The sequence below is a fragment of the Pararge aegeria genome, chromosome 2 (assembly GCF_905163445.1).
Source record: "Pararge aegeria chromosome 2, ilParAegt1.1, whole genome shotgun sequence".
NCBI lineage: Eukaryota > Metazoa > Arthropoda > Insecta > Lepidoptera > Nymphalidae > Pararge > Pararge aegeria.
Genome location: NC_053181.1, coordinates 74,126 through 94,949, shown reverse-complemented (window position 1 = coordinate 94,949; position 20,824 = coordinate 74,126). Strand labels below are relative to the sequence as shown.

The 20,824-nt window shown below is 39.7% G+C and overlaps 3 protein-coding genes and 1 long non-coding RNA gene across 5 annotated transcripts; 1 reads left to right on the top strand and 3 right to left on the bottom strand.

Annotated features, from left to right (window-relative positions):
* Nucleotides 1-5,296: 5,296 nt before the first annotated feature.
* LOC120629991 lies at nucleotides 5,297-6,622 on the bottom strand (the record flags this gene model as incomplete). Its single annotated transcript, XM_039899108.1, has 1 exon — nucleotides 5,297-6,622. A coding segment is annotated over one exon (351 nt), but the record flags the coding sequence as incomplete, so codon positions are not given.
* Nucleotides 5,297-11,847, bottom strand: LOC120632727 (leucine carboxyl methyltransferase 1-like). The gene is made up of 3 exons (XM_039902715.1): nucleotides 11,286-11,847; nucleotides 10,468-10,651; nucleotides 5,297-7,171 (listed from the first exon to the last, which is right to left on the bottom strand). The coding sequence occupies exons 1-3, from the start codon at nucleotides 11,499-11,501 to the stop codon at nucleotides 6,624-6,626; spliced, it is 948 nt and encodes a 315-aa protein (XP_039758649.1). The 5' UTR covers nucleotides 11,502-11,847; the 3' UTR covers nucleotides 5,297-6,623.
* A 1,332-nt stretch (nucleotides 11,848-13,179) lies between these two features.
* Nucleotides 13,180-16,192, top strand: LOC120629501 (probable malonyl-CoA-acyl carrier protein transacylase, mitochondrial). Its single transcript, XM_039898449.1, has 2 exons — nucleotides 13,180-13,798; nucleotides 15,244-16,192. Exons 1-2 carry the CDS (start codon nucleotides 13,482-13,484, stop codon nucleotides 16,064-16,066), a joined length of 1,140 nt encoding a protein of 379 aa, XP_039754383.1. The 5' UTR covers nucleotides 13,180-13,481; the 3' UTR covers nucleotides 16,067-16,192.
* Nucleotides 16,193-19,884: 3,692 nt separating this feature from the next.
* LOC120629511 lies at nucleotides 19,885-20,641 on the bottom strand. Of its 2 annotated transcripts, none has more exons than XR_005658987.1 (2): nucleotides 20,503-20,641; nucleotides 19,885-20,150 (listed from the first exon to the last, which is right to left on the bottom strand). It is a non-coding gene; the product is annotated as an uncharacterized LOC120629511 (long non-coding RNA). The 2 variants fall into 2 exon arrangements; XR_005658988.1 differs by having other exon boundaries at nucleotides 19,885-20,147.
* Nucleotides 20,642-20,824: the final 183 nt, after the last annotated feature.

The following is a 20,824-nucleotide window of genomic DNA, read 5'->3' as shown; positions in this document are numbered from 1 at the left end:
GGATCCTCAATTTTTATATACATAACAAAATAACTTTTAAGAAACGAAAAGATGTGGTAAGTCTTTCGGTAGAACGCATTATAGAGTTGTCTTGTGTGGAGCTGGAGCGATTTTAACAGTGTGAGTATACCGTCCCCCTCAAGTGATTATAACCATTTTGAAGATATAAAGGATGTACTGTACTGTATATCTGCTAAAAAAGTTATAGTATGCGGAGATTTCAACATTGATATTTTAATAGAAAACGCGACTACAACTAGGTTGCTTAACATATTTAAATGCTTTAATTTGAACCATGCTTTTAGTGAACCAACTAGAATGACAGCAACCGCAAAAGACATCATCCGCAACATCTGCAAAAGATGTTTTTTGTGATCTATCCAAGGCATTCGATTGCGTTGAACATAAAACCTTGTTACTTAAACTAAGCCACTACGGCATCAAAATGTTGCGCTTAATTTGATTGCCTCTTACCTTAGTGATAGAACACAAAAGGTATGCATAAAAGACATAAAGTCTCAGGGTACATCAACTTTAATGGGTGTCCCACAAGGCTCAATTTTGGGTCCTTTCTATTTTTGGTGTATATAAATGATCTCCCAGATACATCTTTGATTTTCAAGACTGACAGAAGCATGTATCTCACTGGTTTACTGCTAATAACTTAGTTTTAAACGCATAGAAAACAAATTGCGTGGTATTTTTGTTACCATTGTTATTATATACCATATAAAGAAAGTAGATAAAAAAGTTATGATAAATGGAGAATCATTAAAAAATTGAGAATTCCACAGTTTTGCTTGGATTGTACAGCTACAGTGAGGTGCAGCTGCTTATGCTGTCAGAAAAATTAGATAGTTAACAGATGTTGAAACTGCTGGACTTGTTTATTTTGCATACTTCCATAGTGTAATGTCGTATGGGATCTTGTTATGGGGCAGAGCTGCTGATATAGAAACTATATTTATACTACAGAAAAGAGCTGTGCGATCCATACATAAACTTAGATCACGCTAATCTCTTCGTGCCAAATTATAAAGAAATAGTTATACTTACAGTAGCCTCGCAATATATAGATAAATTATAATAATATAATCTTTATTAAACAAAACAATTCATTATAAACAACAAGTCTACTTACTAGAAACGGACATAAATTAGTGATATCTGCATATCGTCTGAGAAAAGTACAGAAATCCTTTGAGGGGATGGGTATATGCTTTTATATTCCTTAACGACAAGGCTGCTTGGAAGCAGGCCACTCTACTCTTATCTCTCACAAAACAGAAAAATTCTAAAGACTGATTGATTGAACTATAAAATAGTATTGGAAAAGAGCAATCTTTGAGTTTCTTGCCGGCTCTTCTCAGTGGAATCTGCCTTCCGAACCGGTGGTAGTCACTACAAACAGACTGATTTGTCGTTTCAAAAGTGCTTATAAACTTGAAATAAATGATTTTAATGAATTTGAATTTGGTACTCCTCTACATTTTATTCCCACCATTTTTATAACTTTTTAATAACTTTCATTTTGATCTGGGTTCCTGCTATTTTGAATCCCCACTCCAACTTGTAGCGACAACAGATAATGCATAACTTTGTCCAGTCTGAATAAAGATACTTTTTTTTTTTAAATTAAACGAACACGGAAAGGCTAAAGTTCTAGACCTTCACGACGCACCTCTGTTGCAATACTATTCTACAAGTGATTACGATTGGCAGGAATACATGGAAAGAAATGGTGGTAACCCATTTTCACCTATCTCATTGACTCATCTATATGCAATTCCGGGATACATCTAACATACTTACAAAATTACTTACGGGTACAATCGAAAGATGGTGATATTCCTGTCATGATATTATTCCTTATTTGAATAAGTAGTTTTATAAATATTAAGTTTGATTATATACCTGTAATTTCTTTTTAAATTTTTGAAATTGAACCTATCGCTTAGAAGGTGTGACGGTCATAGAAATGCAAAAAGCAAGAAAAATGCCGTGGGCCGCCCGGCCGCTTTTTTTATAGTTTGAAAATAAAACGACCTGGTAGCTGACGCTGCAATTCGTTTCTAGGTTTTTTAAGATATTAAAACCTGTAATAACCGATTAGGTGCAGACGAAGTTTCGCGGGTCAGCTAGTTACGGACATATAGTTAGAAAGTTATCAAAGAAGATCTTTTGCTAAAACGTGCCGGTTAACATAAAGTAGGTACGGTAGCGCGCAAGGCGGCAGGGCCGTATACAAGGAACAAAAACACTTCTCACTTACACGAAGTCGCGGGCTTCCGCTAGTCCGCAGGTGCTAATAGTCTACTTATATTATAAATGCGAAAGTTTGTAAGGATGGATGGATGTTAGTGTGATACTCTTGTTTCGTTTACTGATAAAATTTTACCTTTTTAAAATTGGAATCCTTATTGTAGGTAAGTCAAGTTTGTCCGGAAAATAATCACTGGGTTGCCGGGGCGTCTAGAAAGCAAAGCGTTTAAGTGAGAATTACCGTAGTGGTTTTTATTTCAGGTATACACCCATGGGACACGTATCCACCATGGCTAAAAAATGACATATAAAACACACAATATAATCACTACAAAAATGTAGATAAATATACCGCGTTTATTATATTAAACTAGCTGTTGCCCGCGACTTCGTCTGCGTTTGATTTTGTTTTTTGATGTGGCATTAAATTTAGTTGTAGATCTAAAAAAATGAAAGTATGTAGTATCGCTAAGCCTTAAATGAGGGGTTTGCTGCTGTCCGCTGATGAGTTCTGTCCTCTATCTCCAACCACAGTTTGGGCAAAATTAAACACATAGATATTATAACCTCTATAGTACAAAAATAATTATTTAAATCGGTTATAATTTGTCGGAGTTATGGTGTAAAATCGCCAACACTCATCCCCTCTCCCAAAGGAACCGAGCTTAATGTCGGGATAAGAAGTATCCTATATTACTTCTAACACTTCCAAGAATATGTGTACAGAGTTTCATGAGGATCGGTTAAGTAGTTTTTGCGTGAAAGCGAAACAAATAAACTTACTTTCACATTTATAATATTAGTACTTTATACTATAATAGGACTTTTCTATAAGCTTACGTTTAATACAAACTTTGAACTTTTTAAGAGACATCTCCAAGATGACAATTGGTAGTTTATTGTAGAATTGTATGCAATTTCCTTTAAACGAATTATGAATTTTATGTAACCTAGTATATTGCACTGTAAGTTTATTCTTACATCTAATGTTTAAATTATTGCAGTCACATTTTTTCTTATATTTAGAAATGTTTTTATGAACGTACATTAAATTTTCAAATATGTACTGACTATAAACTGTCATTATTTTAAAATCTTTAAATTTATCTCTCAATGACTCTCTCGGACCCATTTTGTAGATAGAACGAACAGCCCTCTTCTGCAGCACGAAAATAGTGCTAATATCAGCAGCATTACCCCAAAGTAAAATTCCATATGACATAAAGCTGTGAAAGTAACTAAAATATACCAGTCTCGCAGTTTCTACGTCGGTCATATGGCGTATCTTCTTTACCGCATAGGCAGCAGAACTAAGCCTGTTCGATAAATTATTTACATGAGGGCCCCATTGAAGTTTAGAATCTAACGTTATTAACAATCGACTTACCAGAAACGGACATAAATTAGTGATATCTGCATATCGTCTGCTAAAGGTTCAGAACTCCTTTGTCGGGTTGAGTATACACTTTTACAACATGATTCCTAAGGTAATTCTTGACCTACCAATACATACATTAAAAAAAATTGTAAAAACACATCTAATACAGCGAGGTACTAATACATTCGATGAATATGTTAATGACAATGTAGATTGGAAGCAGCTAGCTTCGCTCTCATCTCCCGCAAGATAGAAAAATGATTGTAAATGTTGATGTTGGAAAAGAGCAACTACTGAGTTGCTTGCTAGCTCTTCTCGATAAAATCTGCCTTCCGAACCGGTGGTAGAGTCACTACAAACTTACATACCTACTTGACGTTTCAAAGGTGCTAATGAAGTAGGCCTACTTGAAATAAGTGAAATTTGAATACCTTATGTTTTACCCTATTTACTTAATAAAATTATTGTACTTACCTGTAGCCCACTACAAAATAATTTGCATGCTAAGTAAGCACTTCAATTTATCGCAAGCTGTCTGCTTTTTATAAGAAAATCTTCTGTTTAAATTCAGTAGTTATATTTTTGAATAGCAAACATTGTTATAGCAAAAAAGAGAACATATTTGTATCAATTCTTTTGTCGTTGAAGTCGACAACCCACCCATATTCTTATATGGACATTGGCTTTAAATTTTTACATAAATAATTTTTTTGGTATTAGAGATAAAGTTAGTCGAAAGGACAAAGAGTAACAAAGGTTACTTTTTATATCCCAGAAAAACGGTTCCCAGAGGATTTGTAGAAAACCGTAACAAACGCAGACGAAGAACGCTACGTACATCAGCTAGTATCTTTATAAATTATAGTCTATTCTTCTGTATAACCTATATTAATATAAGGTAAAGATTTTTCAAAACCCATTCAGGAGTTTTAGCAACAAGATAAGAGTAATAACAAACAGCCACCTATTCGTCTTTATAAATTTTCGCATTTATGTTAGTTAGGATTGATGATAAGCGTCGAGCGGTGAGAGCTCCGTGGGTAGGTGGGTGGGTTGACCTTAGGAATTCGACATTTATATTTATATTATTTTGCTTCAACGGTGAACGGTGAGTCCACCCAACCGCACTGGGCCAGTGTGGTGGACTACAGCCTTAACTTGGAAGTTACAAGGGCTCTGACAGACGGACGGACAGACCAAATGCACTTTCACCCGAGTTAACTCTTTAACCTCGTTTCGTTAGGTCAATTATTAATTATACTTAACCCTTCGAAAAATATAACGAAAAACGTATGTAGGTAATTTTTACCAAATCGTAAAATTTACTGATTTCTGATGCTTTTCTTTGTAAAGACCAAACTGTCAAGTCGTATACCAAATTTCAACTTTTTAGGTCACCTGAAAGCAGGTAATTGTGGAATAAGTCAGTCAACGAAAAAGATGCTGCTTTTTAAACGTAAATATTTCAATGTACATTTGAGCTGTACTTATGAAATTTGAAAGTCTTTTATTAAATATAATAAATTTATTTAATCTTTGAAGGCGCTATGTACTACGCCCGGTAGTTGAATTTCCTTTGCAGGTTTTTTAGTTAACCAAATTAAAAAAAATGGTAATCGCTGTCGTATACATAGATCACAAAACATAAGGATCAAAGATTTTTGATTTTATTTTATTTATTTGGAAAACAAACAGCTATACATTTTACATAGTTTCAACTTTAGTTTAGATAATTACATTAAGCAATTTAAATTTTCATAAATTTGAAGATACATATTTACTGGGTACCTACATAAGATCGGGTAGATGTGCTCATTGCGGCTCACGTTTACAACGGTAAGGTGAGGAGTGAGTGCGGGAGGTTTGCACCCGAAATCGGGAAACGTGTCTCATTCGTGTCCCGCTTACGGCTGCGAACCTCCAGTACTTACAAAAGAATATATCAAATACGATACTTCCCGGTAGGTTAGCCCGCTACGATCTTAGACTACATCAGCACTCACCACCGGGGGAGATCGCAGTCGAGGGCTGACTCGTAGTGAAATATGTTACATCTGTCGCAGACTTTTAAAGATGTTTCGTTCAGAGCCAGCACGGCGCGCGCTAGCACAGCAGGTCCATGTCGGCGAGCAGCGCGCCGCGCGTGGCCAGCGTGAGCGCGTAGTGGCGGTGCAGCTGCTGCAGCAGCTCGCGCTCGTCGAGCGGCTCGAGGCGCTCGGCGCGCGCGCGGTCGTCGTCGGGCAGCGCGCGCCACACGGCCTCCATGTCCCAGGCGCGCGCTAGCACAGCAGGTCCATGTCGGCGAGCAGCGCGCCGCGCGTGGCCAGCGTGAGCGCGTAGTGGCGGTGCAGCTGCTGCAGCAGCTCGCGCTCGTCGAGCGGCTCGAGGCGCTCGGCGCGCGCGCGGTCGTCGTCGGGCAGCGCGCGCCACACGGCCTCCATGTCCCAGGCGCGCGCTAGCACAGCAGGTCCATGTCGGCGAGCAGCGCGCCGCGCGTGGCCAGCGTGAGCGCGTAGTGGCGGTGCAGCTGCTGCAGCAGCTCGCGCTCGTCGAGCGGCTCGAGGCGCTCGGCGCGCGCGCGGTCGTCGTCGGGCAGCGCGCGCCACACGGCCTCCATGTCCCAGGCGCGCGCTAGCACAGCAGGTCCATGTCGGCGAGCAGCGCGCCGCGCGTGGCCAGCGTGAGCGCGTAGTGGCGGTGCAGCTGCTGCAGCAGCTCGCGCTCGTCGAGCGGCTCGAGGCGCTCGGCGCGCGCGCGGTCGTCGTCGGGCAGCGCGCGCCACACGGCCTCCATGTCCCAGGCGCGCGCTAGCACAGCAGGTCCATGTCGGCGAGCAGCGCGCCGCGCGTGGCCAGCGTGAGCGCGTAGTGGCGGTGCAGCTGCTGCAGCAGCTCGCGCTCGTCGAGCGGCTCGAGGCGCTCGGCGCGCGCGCGGTCGTCGTCGGGCAGCGCGCGCCACACGGCCTCCATGTCCCAGGCGCGCGCTAGCACAGCAGGTCCATGTCGGCGAGCAGCGCGCCGCGCGTGGCCAGCGTGAGCGCGTAGTGGCGGTGCAGCTGCTGCAGCAGCTCGCGCTCGTCGAGCGGCTCGAGGCGCTCGGCGCGCGCGCGGTCGTCGTCGGGCAGCGCGCGCCACACGGCCTCCATGTCCCAGGCGCGCGCCGCGTCGAAGCCCAGCGCCAGCAGGCGCGCGGCCTGCGCGGCGGGCGGCGCGGCGTGCGCGCCCGGCGCCGGCACGCCGCGCGCGCCCAGCTGGCGCCGCATGACGTCGCCGAAGCGGTCGGCCAGGTTGCACTGCTCGTACACCAGCAGCGCCAGCTGCGCGAAGGCGGCGGCCAGCTCGCGCAGCAGCGCGTCGGCGGCGGCGGGCCGCAGGTACACCAGCACGCACTCCGCCAGCAGCAGCGTGGGCAGCGCGCCCGCGCCCGCCGCCGCCAGCTGGCGCCGCACCTCGCCCGGGCAGCGCAGGTCGCAGCCCACCAGGTGGTAGCCGTCGGCGTGCAGCTCGCCCGCGCGGAACGCCACCTCGCCGTCTGCGCACGACACGAAACTGAACCACTGAAAGTTCCGAATGACTACGTCCTCGATGTGCACGGACGACCGGTGCGGAGCTTTATATTTACGTAGACGTGACGACGTTCGGCGTATCACCTGTCGTATTGGATCCCTACACGTTGTCATTTTATTTATTGAAAATGAGTACCGTTCTCAGACTGTACATAGTACATTGATCAATTAATATTAAATAAATACAATATTTAGCATCTTTCTGTTTCTGTCATCGTGCTTATTTAAAAATTGGATTCCTTTAAGAATACCGAACACAAAAGAGTTGGGCGAACGTAGTCGGAGCTGACAACTGTCAAAGAGGCTTCGATTTGGGAGGGAGTGTAAATTAAAGATAGGTTAGATAAGAATGAGGTCCATATATTGAAACTATATTTTGTTAGTTATGATGACCTTAGTGCATAAGTTGTTGTACAGAATTACTTAATGGCTATTTATGCAACTGTTGTATAATAAGAGGCATTAAAACACGAGTGTTTTAATACTCGAATACCAACTGTTACATACAAGTGTAATTGTTAAAATTCACTCGAATTTGTTCTTTAATGTTGAAAGGCCGATCCCGATGCACTCGACGGAATAATTATATTAACCGTTTTTGGTTTTCTATGTAATTAAAAAAATATAATATATATTTAAAATATCTGGCGAAGTGTTTTCAAAACGAAACGCTAATTTTTTATGTAAAAAAAAACTTTAAAAAATTCGAGATTCGAATAACCTGCTTTTTTTGCGTCCATCTTGCGCATGTGAGAAGAACTACAGCACTTTATCTATGATAAACCCGATGATAATATTAAATATATCAACAAACCAAAGTTTGTATACTCATTGATAACATATTCATAGTGTTTAATATTATTAGAATAATGGTCTTTACTAGACTATCAAAGAACAGTTTATGATCTGTGGCGGCAGCGCGAGTTGAACAAGATCGACTGGCGGGAAAAAAAATTAGCACGGGTATAAATTACCTAATGAATTCTGTGCTATCTTCAGGAGTCATTGGCAGTAATGGTCGCTATCCTAAAAGTGATCCGGTTGCCATAAACAAAAGTTGAAGTTGAATTAATTAATTGAGAAAAATTAATTAAGTAAAGTTTGGTTATAGAACGTTACAAATTTTGAATAGATGATTTATAATGGAAACGATATACTTAACGAAATATTGATGTGGAGGAACAAGTCGTATATACTGGTGATTGCGTTGTTTAAAGTTGTTGGTACTATGGTGGTATCTAATGATGCACAAGATAATTTTTTCTCTAATATTCCTTGGGTTATTTAGCGATCAATTATCATATATGGAGCCTTAAACTGTCTGTGTACAGAAATGCTATACACAGACAGTTTCCAATAAAAACTTGTTCCAAAAGTACTGGTGTTATAACTTATAAGTGATAATAGTAGTTATGTTTGACCTATCTTATATGTCATGTATCCTTTGATAGTGTTATAGCATATGACAATGTTTTTTTTTATTAAACCTTGCTTTAATTGATTGAATAAAAGAGCGACTGGTGATAGATTTCAAGGTAACAAGTAATATTAGTATTAGAGTAGGTCCAGTTGTTTTATTTTATTTTTGGGGAGACAGGGTTATATAGAGTACAGACCCACAACACTGCTCTTATGCAGGTTGGTGGGCTTTAATGATAACATTTATAAAATTAATACTTTAATAGTATGTCATAAGTAAGGAAGAATAACATTCATGAGAATAAATTCTTACTGCTATTTTCATATTTTCCTATTTTTTTAGTGCAAAATATCAATGGCATAAATAATAAAGTCCTTTTTTTGAAATACATACACAGATCATGCATCAAGCAGTAATAATGTGGCTGTATGTGCAAAACAAACTCTTACTTCCCGTTTCAAAAACTGCTTGTTATCGCAAAAATTGTTATTGTATGTTTATTTAAATATACAACAATTTGCCTGATCAATTGAAAGAATTACCTTTTAATGTGTTCAAGAGAAAACTGCATAAATGGCTAGTTAGTAAGTGTTTTTACTCTGTAAGTGATTTACTATTTGACATAAAAATACAGAATATATTAGTTTACATATTTTATATGATTTATGTTGAACTTTTATTAATTAAGTTATTTAATAATGACTTGGTTACCAAATAACTTTTTGTAACATCTATAATTTGACATGTTTTTTGTAAATAAATGATTAAAAAAAAAACCTTTGCGCTAAAGGGGGGAAAAAGAAAACAAAGGATTGTTATTAGGCCATAGGGTGATTACACAGTTTGATAGAATTTTCTGGGATTCACACTAGCCCCAGCCCCCCCAGGTGAAGACGAAGTTCTACCTATCACCGCTTATATAGCAGGCTATCACCACTTCATAGGTAGTTTACTTACTCTACACCTTTAATCACAAAACATTTAGTATTACTCACTAGTCATTGTACTCAGATCAGACACTATTTGTGTTTTGAGATGAACTATATTGAACCTTTTGGCTGTGCACAAAAATAAAACTTTTATGAGAATAGATTTAGAGTAAATTACCTAATTAATTGTGCATTTATGTATTTTAGTATGAGGTCTTAGCTTTAATATATGGACCCAATTCTTATCAAACCTGTTATCTATTCATTTACACTGTCTCCAAAATCACAGCCACTACTTGTCAGATGATTCTGTTCACCAAACTTATTTGTTAGATGTTTGCCCAATGCCCCATGGATTGAATTTCAAACTACATGATTGGTTCTACTGCATGTGTTGCAGCACAAGACCAGCCAAGTTTGACCGGCAGTTAATTTGTCAGCATTGTGACTAGTGAATAAAATGATGTGGAGCACTCTGCTGTAGCCACTCCCTCTGCATATATTTTCCTTTGGCTATTTTTGAGCAGTAGTTGTGGTTCAATATTAAGCGGTATCAGTTGGAATGCGTTAGGGGTATTTTGATCAATTGCCGAGCAAATCAATTGGAAAATCAAAGAAATTGTTAGTTCATTTTAGGCTTTTCACTTGTGGAGCTACCAACAATCAACTAGTAAGACAGTTTAGCTAGATGATCTTTACGTATTTTGCAGCACCAGCCAATCTCCTCATATTCCAGGACCAAAGCAGGGAGCATCAGTTATTGTCCTTAGAACTTAGTTTTGAATCCTTTGTATGCACTTTATGTTAGACCTACGGCAGGTAACCCATAGTATTGTAGAGCCAGATGGGTTCAAGCACTGTGCAGTAAACAAGCAATTGGTTTTTGAGCCTCAGCTAATTATAATATTATTACCTTCTTTGCATATTTTCTCAAGCAGCTGTTTGTTGCGTTTGATGATGTGACACTTCTTGCTGGTGACAGCAGGGAAGTCCAACTCAATAAAGTTGCTGACAGCCTGTGTGGTGTCCTTGAGGCGCCAGTACAGAGTGTCAAACCCGCAGCCTAGGTTGATGATCTGGCACTTTGTTCCACACCGCTGTAATGTTCAGGTATTGAGGAAACATCATCATATCAATCCATTACCGCCTCGCTACAGGGCATCTTCTCATTGTGTAAGGAGACTCTCCTTCCACAATGAACAGGTGTCAAGGATGTATATAAATAACTAATTATGTGTTATAAAGAAGGTATTATGATTTTGAGTTGTTTTTTTATCCATTTGTTTTTGAGATCATTTTGCCTGACCTAAAAGATTTTATGTTTGGTTTCATTTATCTGATTTAAAGTATCTAAATAAGTAAAACATTGAAAATTATTTTAATATATATAATATACAAATACAAATAAAAATTATACACATCAAACTTCAGTGCATCTTGTGATATATATCAGATATATTACATCATCTGATATGTATAAAAATTGCTGCTATTTTGATATTTATATGTGGTGATATAATTATGTGGTAATAGGTTAAAGGGAGGGAGAAAATGAATCAGAATACATTAAACATATAACTTACCATGGAATCTGTACATAATAAAAATATTAAACCTTACTCCCATCCTATTTTCTTATATGACCAATAAAACCTGACATCAGCAAAACATTCTTTCAGCATGCAGAAACTGGTTTGTTACGCATAAACTATCACATTTATAGTATATTACCTCTAAAAACTGGTGAATAAACATTTCCATAGCTCGGACCCGGGCGTAGTAGCCGCGGTTAATTTCGGGCGCCTTGCGTTCGCCACGCTTGGCGAAGTAACAGATGTACTCGTCCTTCCAGTAGCCCAGCTCCACGGCGCAGCGCTTGCACTCCGTGGCTTCAGTGTTGGTGGTGATGATGGCCTCGTCCTCCGTGCTCCACATCGAGCTGTCCATGGTTCGGATCAGCGCGTCTGCCGGTGACCCCTCTTCACATTGCCGCCCTGCACGCTAAGCAACTACGATTTCTGATATACTTATCGCTAATGTATTTTAAATTATAAATTTCGTAGTCATGGGTCAAAATCAGAAACAATCAACTTGAAATAGTTGTACACAGGTAAAGCGATACCACGAACGATACTATACAAAAAAATTATTGAGTAGTATTAGTAAATTTAGACACAATTCAATTCAATTCTTGTTTATGGCTTTTAGTGTGCCAATTGGGCAAGATACAAGCAAGATTTAGGAAAATAAGATTCAATAAACTATTTTTAGGGCAGTTTTGACATTTGGTTTGACACAGCACAGAATAAAGAAAAAAGCAATATGGCAAAGAGCATAGACCACTGATTTTAGAGCATTAATTTAACTTTTTTATTGGTCAACTTCGGATCACGAGTTCCTTTTTCGATTTCCGGTTCAAACGAAATATTGGGTTTGGTATTAAGGAACTCTCAGAGCTAGCCCGTAATGAGATTGTCCAGACTTGTCCATTCCCGATGATAATCGTTAAAGCCCATCAACATGCTTTGGAGAAGCATGGTGGGTCAATGCTATTAAACTATCTAACTGTAGCGGCTCGTCAGGAAAGATAATCACTTGTTGGTGGTGCGACACTCGTTTACACCATCAGTCCGTTAGAGCACTTAAAGGATTACTAAAGTAACAAACAATGGTTGGTGAAATCGGCCCTAAACTGAACCTAAATTAAACAATGCCAGATAATAGGGTATAGACCACCTAAATAAATCTCAAGACTAAGGAATCAACTACAATAAAAATAATTTTCTTTCTGTGAAAGAAAGAAAGAAAAATATTATATAGACCTAGTATAGTGTAAGTATAAGTCTAAACTATATAGTATAAGTCCTCAACTCGCGTGGCTAGAGTCTGGCTAATGAAAGTTGATAAAATATCAGCATGGCAGCCCTAAAGTAAAAAGGAAAGTTGGAACAACTCACTTTGATATTTTGACATTTATTTTTATTTTACTAGTGGATGCTTGCAATTTTGTCCGCGTACTCTATTATACTTTAGGTTATGTACGATTAAAATTAGCATAAAACCTTATAAACGATCTATTTTCTATTGCAAATTGTGTTGTATATTATAGAAATATAATAAACGATAATTATTTATACTTTTAGCAAATCAAAAGTATTGTACTTACGAGTGGAACGACAAATCCGGAAATTTACGTTCACTATCACTTTTACATCCTAAAACACTGCACCGAACCATGTTTTCGCAGAAATTCTTCACGGAAGCTGGTTATTAACAATGTCAAAGTAGTTAGTCTGTATTTTTGTGCTCACAATCTTTTTATCTTGAATTTCTTACTAATAAAAGTATCTCTTACTAATAAAACGATGGCTAACTGTCAAACTTGTTTCGCAAAGTGTTTTGCTAATCCATGAAAAAACCGGCACGCGGTATGAGACAAAAGACCCTATCGCTTTATCTCGTTTATTTACAAGACGTATACGTAAGTTGTTCTCTTACTTGTGTGAATGCGGCGGTTGCTATCCATTTGTCTATTTACTTCTCTGTCTACGACTTAACTACTCGTCACAGATCACAGACCAGTATCACAAATTAATATCAAATATGACAGATACTACCCAAGTACCTAATCCAAAAAATCTCAAATAAAAAAAAGTAAAAATCTATGCTCAATATTATTCTTGTCCCCATACTGTCCACATACTTAAAACTTATAGGTTCTGTACTCTTACCTCAATCGGAGTGTTTCAGTATCATTCTGTGCCTCTTTACCTACCTTTATTTATAATTGTGATAAAGAGATTCGAATTATTATTTTGAATTCTTTAGGTAGGCCGGGAGGATCTTTGATAGTGATTGCGGTTCAAAGGTGGTCGTGATGTGAATCGGTATCAGTGCTTGAAGTTTTCGGTGCCTAACTCCCCAGGCATGAACTCGCTAGCGCGCGCGTGGCTGCGCGCGCGGCCCCAGCTGCGCGCACTCAGCTGCGCGGCGGACAGCCCGCTGCGGCGCTTGCTGCGCGACGCGAGCGCGCACGCGGAATCGGGCGCGGCGGCGGGCGCGGGCGAGCTGCAGTGGGCCACGCAGGCCTACGCCAGCGAGCCCGCGCCGCCGCGCGCCGAGCCGCCCGACGCCACGGTGCTGCTGTTCCCGGGCCAGGGCGCGCAGTTCGTGGGCATGGGGCGGCGCCTGGAGAGCACGCCCGCGGCGCGCGAGCTGTACGAGCTGGCCTCCAGCGTTGTGGGGTACGTGCTGCCCCTTGAACGACTGGACTTGAACCTACTTGCTTTAAGAATGTTCACTACCAAACATAATCTATAATATTATTTAATTTTTTCTGGATTCAGATATTCTCGATAAAAATCGCAACAAAATAGCTCTGTTTTAAAGTTGTTGCAATTTTTTTGAAGTGGTCATTGTTATTTGTGATATAAATAATAACTCAATGCAAAGCATACTAAATTGATGGCAGACTGGCGCAGTGGGCAATGACCCTGCTTTCTGAGTCCAAGGCTGTGGGTTTGATTCCCACAACTTTAAAATGTTTGTGTGATGAACATCAATGTTTTTCAGTATCTTAATTATTTGTGTTGACTGCAAAACAAGTTTCTTAAAAGTTGTGAAGCAAATATGAATAGATTGGCGAGGGTTAATGCCTCAAAATGTGATGCCTTTGCTACAAAATACAATGGTGGATTAGGTATTCACTTCAAGATAACCAATGTTCAGGATGGCAGTTAGATCATTTCATTAATTAATAGTTTTGTTATAGTATACATTGAAGATATACAAGCATACAAGTTACATAGTTTGTTAACAGTAAGAATTTATTCTAATGAATATTATTCTTCCTTACTTATAACATACTATTAAATGAAAGCCCACCCACCTGCATTATTAATAGAGCAATATTGTTGGTTTGTGACCAAATAACTGGACAGACTCTGATACTGTATATTAAACTTCTCTAACGTTCATATTTGTTACACTGAAATGACTTAACTACCAATGTGGAATACTGTCTTTGGCAGAGAAGACCTCTGGCAAGAAACTCTACCGTTGTTCTTTTGTTTAATAAGTTGAAACAATACTAATAAACACAGTTGCAACATTGTTATATATGTTATAACACTAGGCCCTTTGATACAAAACATATAAGATAAGTTTTGACTTGCTATGTTTGCATAAGTACTAAAATTTATAAAACACTGGAACTTTTGGAAAAAGTTGTTTAAATAGAGGTACCTCTGCTATATACTGTCTGTATATAGAAATGTTAGGGCTCCATATGTGATACCTAAATAACCCAAAGGTTATTAGAGAAAGTAATCCTTCAGGTATCACCATAGTAATAACTTTTAACAACTCCATCAATATTTAATTAAGTATATTGTTTCCATTATACATCGTTTATTCCCAATTTGTAACATTCAAATAATCAAACTTTTTCTTAATTAATTAATTAAAATCTGTGCTAACTTTTTTTCCCGCCAGTCGATCTCGTTCAACTCGCGCCGCCGCCACAGATCATTTGCTTCTCTTCGATAGTCTAGTAAAGGCCATTATTCTAATTTTAAAACACTATGAATATACTATCGATGAGTATACAAACTTTGGTTTGGTGATATATTTTATCATCGGGTTTGTTATAGATAAAGTGCTGTGAGTCACTATTTCCTGACGCGCGCAGGTGGGACGTGTGGCGCGTGTGCGTGTCCGGGCCGGCGGACGAGCTGGAGCGGCGCTGCCAGACCGCCGTGCTGGTCACCGCGCTGGCGGCGCTGGAGCACGCGCGCGACCTGCGGCCCGGCGCCGTGGAGCGCGTGCGCGCCGCGGCCGGCTTCTCGCTGGGCGAGATCGCGGCGCTGGTGTTCGCGGGCGCGCTGGCGCTGCCGCACGCGCTGCGCCTGGCCGAGCTGCGCGCCGCCGCCATGCGCGCCGCCGCCGCCGCGCGCCCGGGCGGCATGCTCACCGTGTGGCTGGCGCCCGGCGCGCGCCCGGCCGCGCTGCTGGCCGCCGCGCGCGCGCGCGCCGCCTCGCCCGCGCTGCCCGCGCCCGTGTGCGAGGTGGCCGCCTACCTGGGCCCCGGCTGCAGGGTGCTGGCGGGCGACGCCGCCGCGCTGCGCGCCGTGGAGGCGCTGGGCCGCGCGGCGGGCGTGCGGCGCAGCGCGCGCGTGCGCGTGGCGGGCGCCTTCCACTGCGCGCTGATGGCGAGCGCGGAGGCGGCCGTGCGCGAGGCGCTGCGCGCGCTGCCGCTGGGCGCGCCGCGCGTGCGCGTGCTGTCGTGCGTGGACGCGCGCGGCGTGCGCGACGCGGCGGGCGCGCGGCGGCGGCTGGCGCGGCTGACGGCGGCGCCGGTGCGCTGGGAGCAGACGCTGCACGCGCTGTACGCGCGGCCGCGCGGCGCGCCGCAGCCGCTCACGCTGGCGCTGGGCCCGGGCGGCGCGCTGCGCTCCACGCTCAAGCTGGTGAACGCGCGCGCCTGGGACGCGTCGCTGCAGATCGACGTGTGACGCGCGACGAGCGTACGGCTCGCTCTAGTGAAAAGCCTACTTTTGAATGTTGTCCTACGGCCGCTTCGATTCGGACGGATAGTGGCAAGGATCGTAACGGACGACGCTCGTATTTGTAGTGATTTATTTTAAGGGTAAACTAGTCAATATAGACAATTGCAATGTGGCACTCCAAACTTTCGTTTAATTTACAAATAAACACTGTTGACATTTTTTAATATTAAGAAGCAATTTATTTTTAATCCTACGGTCTCATATGCTATTTAAGTAAGGACTTAAAGAAGATAAACAAAAGTTTTGATAGCTTTCAATATTTTCAAATCATCAACCGTCAACGTGAAATTGGAAGATATAAAGCGATAACACACATCGTTAATAAACACTAAAAAGAACATAGGGCCACGGTGGGACCCTTATGGGACGCCAGATGGAACCCTGAACGGATCTGATTTGTGGCCACAAACAACAACCTGCTGTCTGCACGACAAATAAGATGTCAGCCAAGAGTGCAAATTTGGTATGTTGAGATCATATTTTTCGTTAGGGTCGACCACCCTAACGAATGCCTTACATCATCACTTGCCACCAAGTGAGATTGCAGCGACAGGCTAACTTGTACTAGCAAGCAGAGGGTTAAACAAAATTTTGGAAAACCCCCTTAAAAATAAAAGTAGCGATAACCGTAAGTATAATAAACCGTACCATACTTGGCATGTTATCAATATCTAAACGATCGTATATCAGTTTATAATTGAATTGATTTATTAAAATTTACAATACCAAATCAGTAGATATTATTTTAATTGAATATAACAAAATAGGACGTACGATTTTCTAAATTAATATTTAAAAAAAAAAATTTGTCCACACTACATCTTAATAGTTTGGCGCCGTGCGCGGGTCAGTGATACAAGTTAGTCGAAACAAATGACTTTTTACTTTTTGACGGCCGACTGGCGCAGTGGGCAGCGACGCTGCTTTCTGAGGCTATGGCCGCGGGTTCGATTCCCACAACTGGAATATGTTTGTGTGATAAACATAAATGTTTTTCACTGTCTGGGTGTTTATCTCTATATTATAAGTATTTATGTATATCATTCATAAAAGTATTACTACTACGCTTAATTTGGGCCTCGATGGCGATGTGTGTTTTGTCGTAGTATATATCTATCTATCTATTTTTAATGTAGTAAAGTATTGAATTTTATGTCATGTGATCAGTGGTATAGTGCTTCTAATTATTGTGAAAAAAACAAACGTGTTTTATAGTTGTTTTGAATGTGTAAAGACAAGCTAAGTCGCTATACATTAAAGATCGGATAGTAAAATCTGAAAACAAAATACAAACAACCTGGAAAATTGTTAATAATGAATCTGGGAAAACTAAATCTCGAGACGGAAATTTTGAATTAATTATTAATAATAATATGGTAACTACTGATACAGAAGTTGCTAGTACTTTTGAAAACTTTTTTCAGAATGTTCCTATTTTGTTAACAGATTCACTAAATTCCTCACCTACTGCAGCTCAGAATTTATTAAGAGGCAACATTAATGAGTGCAAAGTTTTATTTCATTTCAAACATATAGATGCATCGGATATCAGTAAAAACTTCAAGTTGTTAAAATTAAAGAAAACAGGTGATATATGGGGAATGTCGGTAAAGGTAATATCTCAAATTATTGACGTCATTGCTCCTCTTTTAGCCATAATTTTCAATGAATGTGTTGATTTAGGTACTTTCCCGAACCTAATGAAACATAGTAAACTCATTCCTCTATTTAAATCTGGTAATAAAAATGATATAAACAATTACAGACCTATCTCAATCTTACCAGCTCTTAGTAAGATATTTGAAAAAATTATATTAAATCAACTCTTATATCATTTTAATGTAAATAACTTACTACACCCTGAGCAGTATGGCTTCACTAAAGGTCGTAGCACAACGGACGCAGGCGCTAAACTTATAAAACATGTTTATGATGCCTGGGAATGTTCACAGAACGCCATGGGTGTTTTTTGTGATCTATCTAAAGCTTTCGATTGTGTTGATCATAAAACCTTGCTTCTTAAGCTAAGCCACTATGGTATCCAAAACGTTGCACTAAATTTGGTTGCCTCTTATCTCAGCAATAGAACCCAAAGAGTTTGCATAAATGATGCAAAGTCTCAGGGTTCAAATACCTCAATGGGTGTCCCACAAGGCTCGATTTTGGGTCCTTTTCTATTTTTAGTGTATATAAATGATCTACCGTACCATGTCAGTGGAACATGCGACATTGTATTGTTTGCAGATGATACATCTCTAATTTTTAAGACTGATAGGAGTAAAGATAACTCTGACGAAGTAAACCGTGTTATGTCGCATGTGTCGCACTGGTTTACAGTTAACAACTTACTTTTAAATGCAAAAAAAACAAAGTGTGTCGAATTTATCTTACCAAATGTAAAGAAAATTGATAAAAATATAATGATAAATGGTGAATCACTAAAAATAGAGACTTCCACAGTTTTTCTGGGCGTGACCTTGGATAATAAGCTACAGTGGGGTGCCCATATAGATTCACTAGCGGGTAAACTAAGCTCGGCTGCCTACGCAGTCAGAAAAATTAGACAGATTACTGACGTTGAAATAGCTAGGCTAGTTTATTTTGCGTACTTTCATAGTGTTATGTCCTATGGAATCTTGTTATGGGGTAAAGCAGCTGATATCGAAACTATATTTATATTGCAGAAAAGAGCTGTACGGTCAATATATAAACTTAAATCACGCGAATCCCTCCGTGAGAAGTTTAAAGAAATAGGCATACTTACTGTAGCTTCACAATATATTTATAACAATATAGTATTTGTAAGACAACATATTAGTCTTTATACACAAAAAGTGGACATAAACAGTCGACTTACAAGAAATGGTCATAAATTAGTGTCATCTGCATATCGTCTGCGTAAGGTACAGGGATCATTTGTGGGATTGAGTATACGCTTTTATAATATGATTCCTAAGGTGATTTTGGACCTGCCAATGCACAAGTTTAAAGAATTTGTTAAAACACATTTATTAGAGCGAGGTTACTATACAATTGATGAATTTTTTAATGACAAGGTTGCTTGGAAGCATCCGGCTCCGCTTTCAGCTCTCACAAGATAGAAAAATGAATGTTAAAATACAAAATGTAAATTGTTGATGTTGGAAAAGAGCAACTGCTGAGTTTCTTGCCGGCTTCTTCTCGGTAGAATCTGCCTTCCGAACCGGTGGTAGAATCACTACAAACAGACAGACTTGACGTTTCAAAAGTGCTTATATTAGGCCTACTTGAAATAAATGAATTTTGAATTTGAATTTGAATTTGAATTATGATGGTAGAAGAAACAATAGGTATGAACTTAAATATTTATTTTTCATTAATGAGAGATTAAAAATTTTTGCATACATTTTTCATACACATCCTATTTACTGGTGATACCCTATGGAGAAGCAGCATTAAAGTTTATTATCCCTTTTAATAAATTAATAAAACAGTTTTTTATTGGACTGATAGATCCTGAGACCACCTGGTAAAATTTTGTATTGGTACCTATACTGAACATCACAGCTTTACTCACAATATAGTCAGGTAAAATTTAGCTAAAGTCAGGAGATTAGCTAGCAGAATAAGGTCACACAGCAGTACTAAACAAGAAAAGCAAATGCAGATCTATATTAGCTAAACAATAAAGATTAAATATGTAAAATTTGAATTTTCTTTTGAGATTCATTTACCTTGTTCCTATTAATTATTATAGATTAACTTAGAAATAAAACAAGAGAGAAAGAACAGTTTTGAATTATCTCTTTAATTTGTAATAATTGTCCAATTAAATAGTCAGCTTATATTTAGTTTTGTAAATGATACATGCTTAGTGAGTCTCTAATTTAACAGAACAATGCATTTTTATATAAACTGAGGATAACTTATTACACAACTCAGCATTTGTGTGGTAAATTTGTTGATTTTTATAAATGTTTAATATAGTGCACACAAAGCGGTTTGTTTGGTCTTGAGTATATAGAGAAACCAATAATAGTACCCTTGTCTGCTGAAAAAAAAATACTATATTAGATAAGATTTACCATCATAATCCTGCTTAGAAAGAGGACCTATAGAGCCACCATGCTCCCATAATGAGGGATAAACTGTAGCAGGTTATCTAGCTAAAGTAACAACCTAATAAATAAAATTAAAAAAAAATAATAATGTAGGGATAACATTAACTTGTGAATTATTTATAAAACCATGTACTACGGTAACCAATCTAAAATAAAAGGGTAATATTTAAAGCATAAACCGCTTTTCGAAGTCCTTTATAATTATTATTAGCATAGCGCTTTACACTCTACGTAACACTTTGAAATACTCCTAAATGTGAATATTATCATGATTAAAATTACCCTTAGGCTTTTATGTTGCACTTGTTCTAATTTAACGTAAAAGTATCAATCTTATGTTTGTCAATTGATCACCTACATAATATATGTTATAAACGGATTATTTTCTTTAGATTTACTATGGTTTATTTTATAGGTTATGTTGTTTATTTTGTTACTGAACACTGATGCACAGACTAAAAATTTATACCTTTCTGCTTTTTTAGCAGTGGATACCTGCATTTTAGTCCTAAAGTTATGCAAAATTTAGTGTTTGTATCATCATTCATAAAGATTTGTCCTCTTCGCTAATATCAAAACGACTGCTGTGGTTACGCTTGTGTAT

Coding starts and splice junctions, on each gene's coding strand:
- LOC120632727 (XM_039902715.1), bottom strand. CDS start 11,501: ATGGACAGCTCGATGTGGAGCACGGAGGACGAGGCCATCATCACCACC. Junction 10,652..11,285: donor TTATTCACCAGTTTTTAGAG/GTAATATACTAT, acceptor TGAACATTACAG/CGGTGTGGAACAAAGTGCCA. Junction 7,172..10,467: donor TGAGAAAATATGCAAAGAAG/GTAATAATATTA, acceptor TGTCGTGCGCAG/ACGGCGAGGTGGCGTTCCGC.
- LOC120629501 (XM_039898449.1), top strand. CDS start 13,482: ATGAACTCGCTAGCGCGCGCGTGGCTGCGCGCGCGGCCCCAGCTGCGC. Junction 13,799..15,243: donor CTGGCCTCCAGCGTTGTGGG/GTACGTGCTGCC, acceptor TGACGCGCGCAG/GTGGGACGTGTGGCGCGTGT.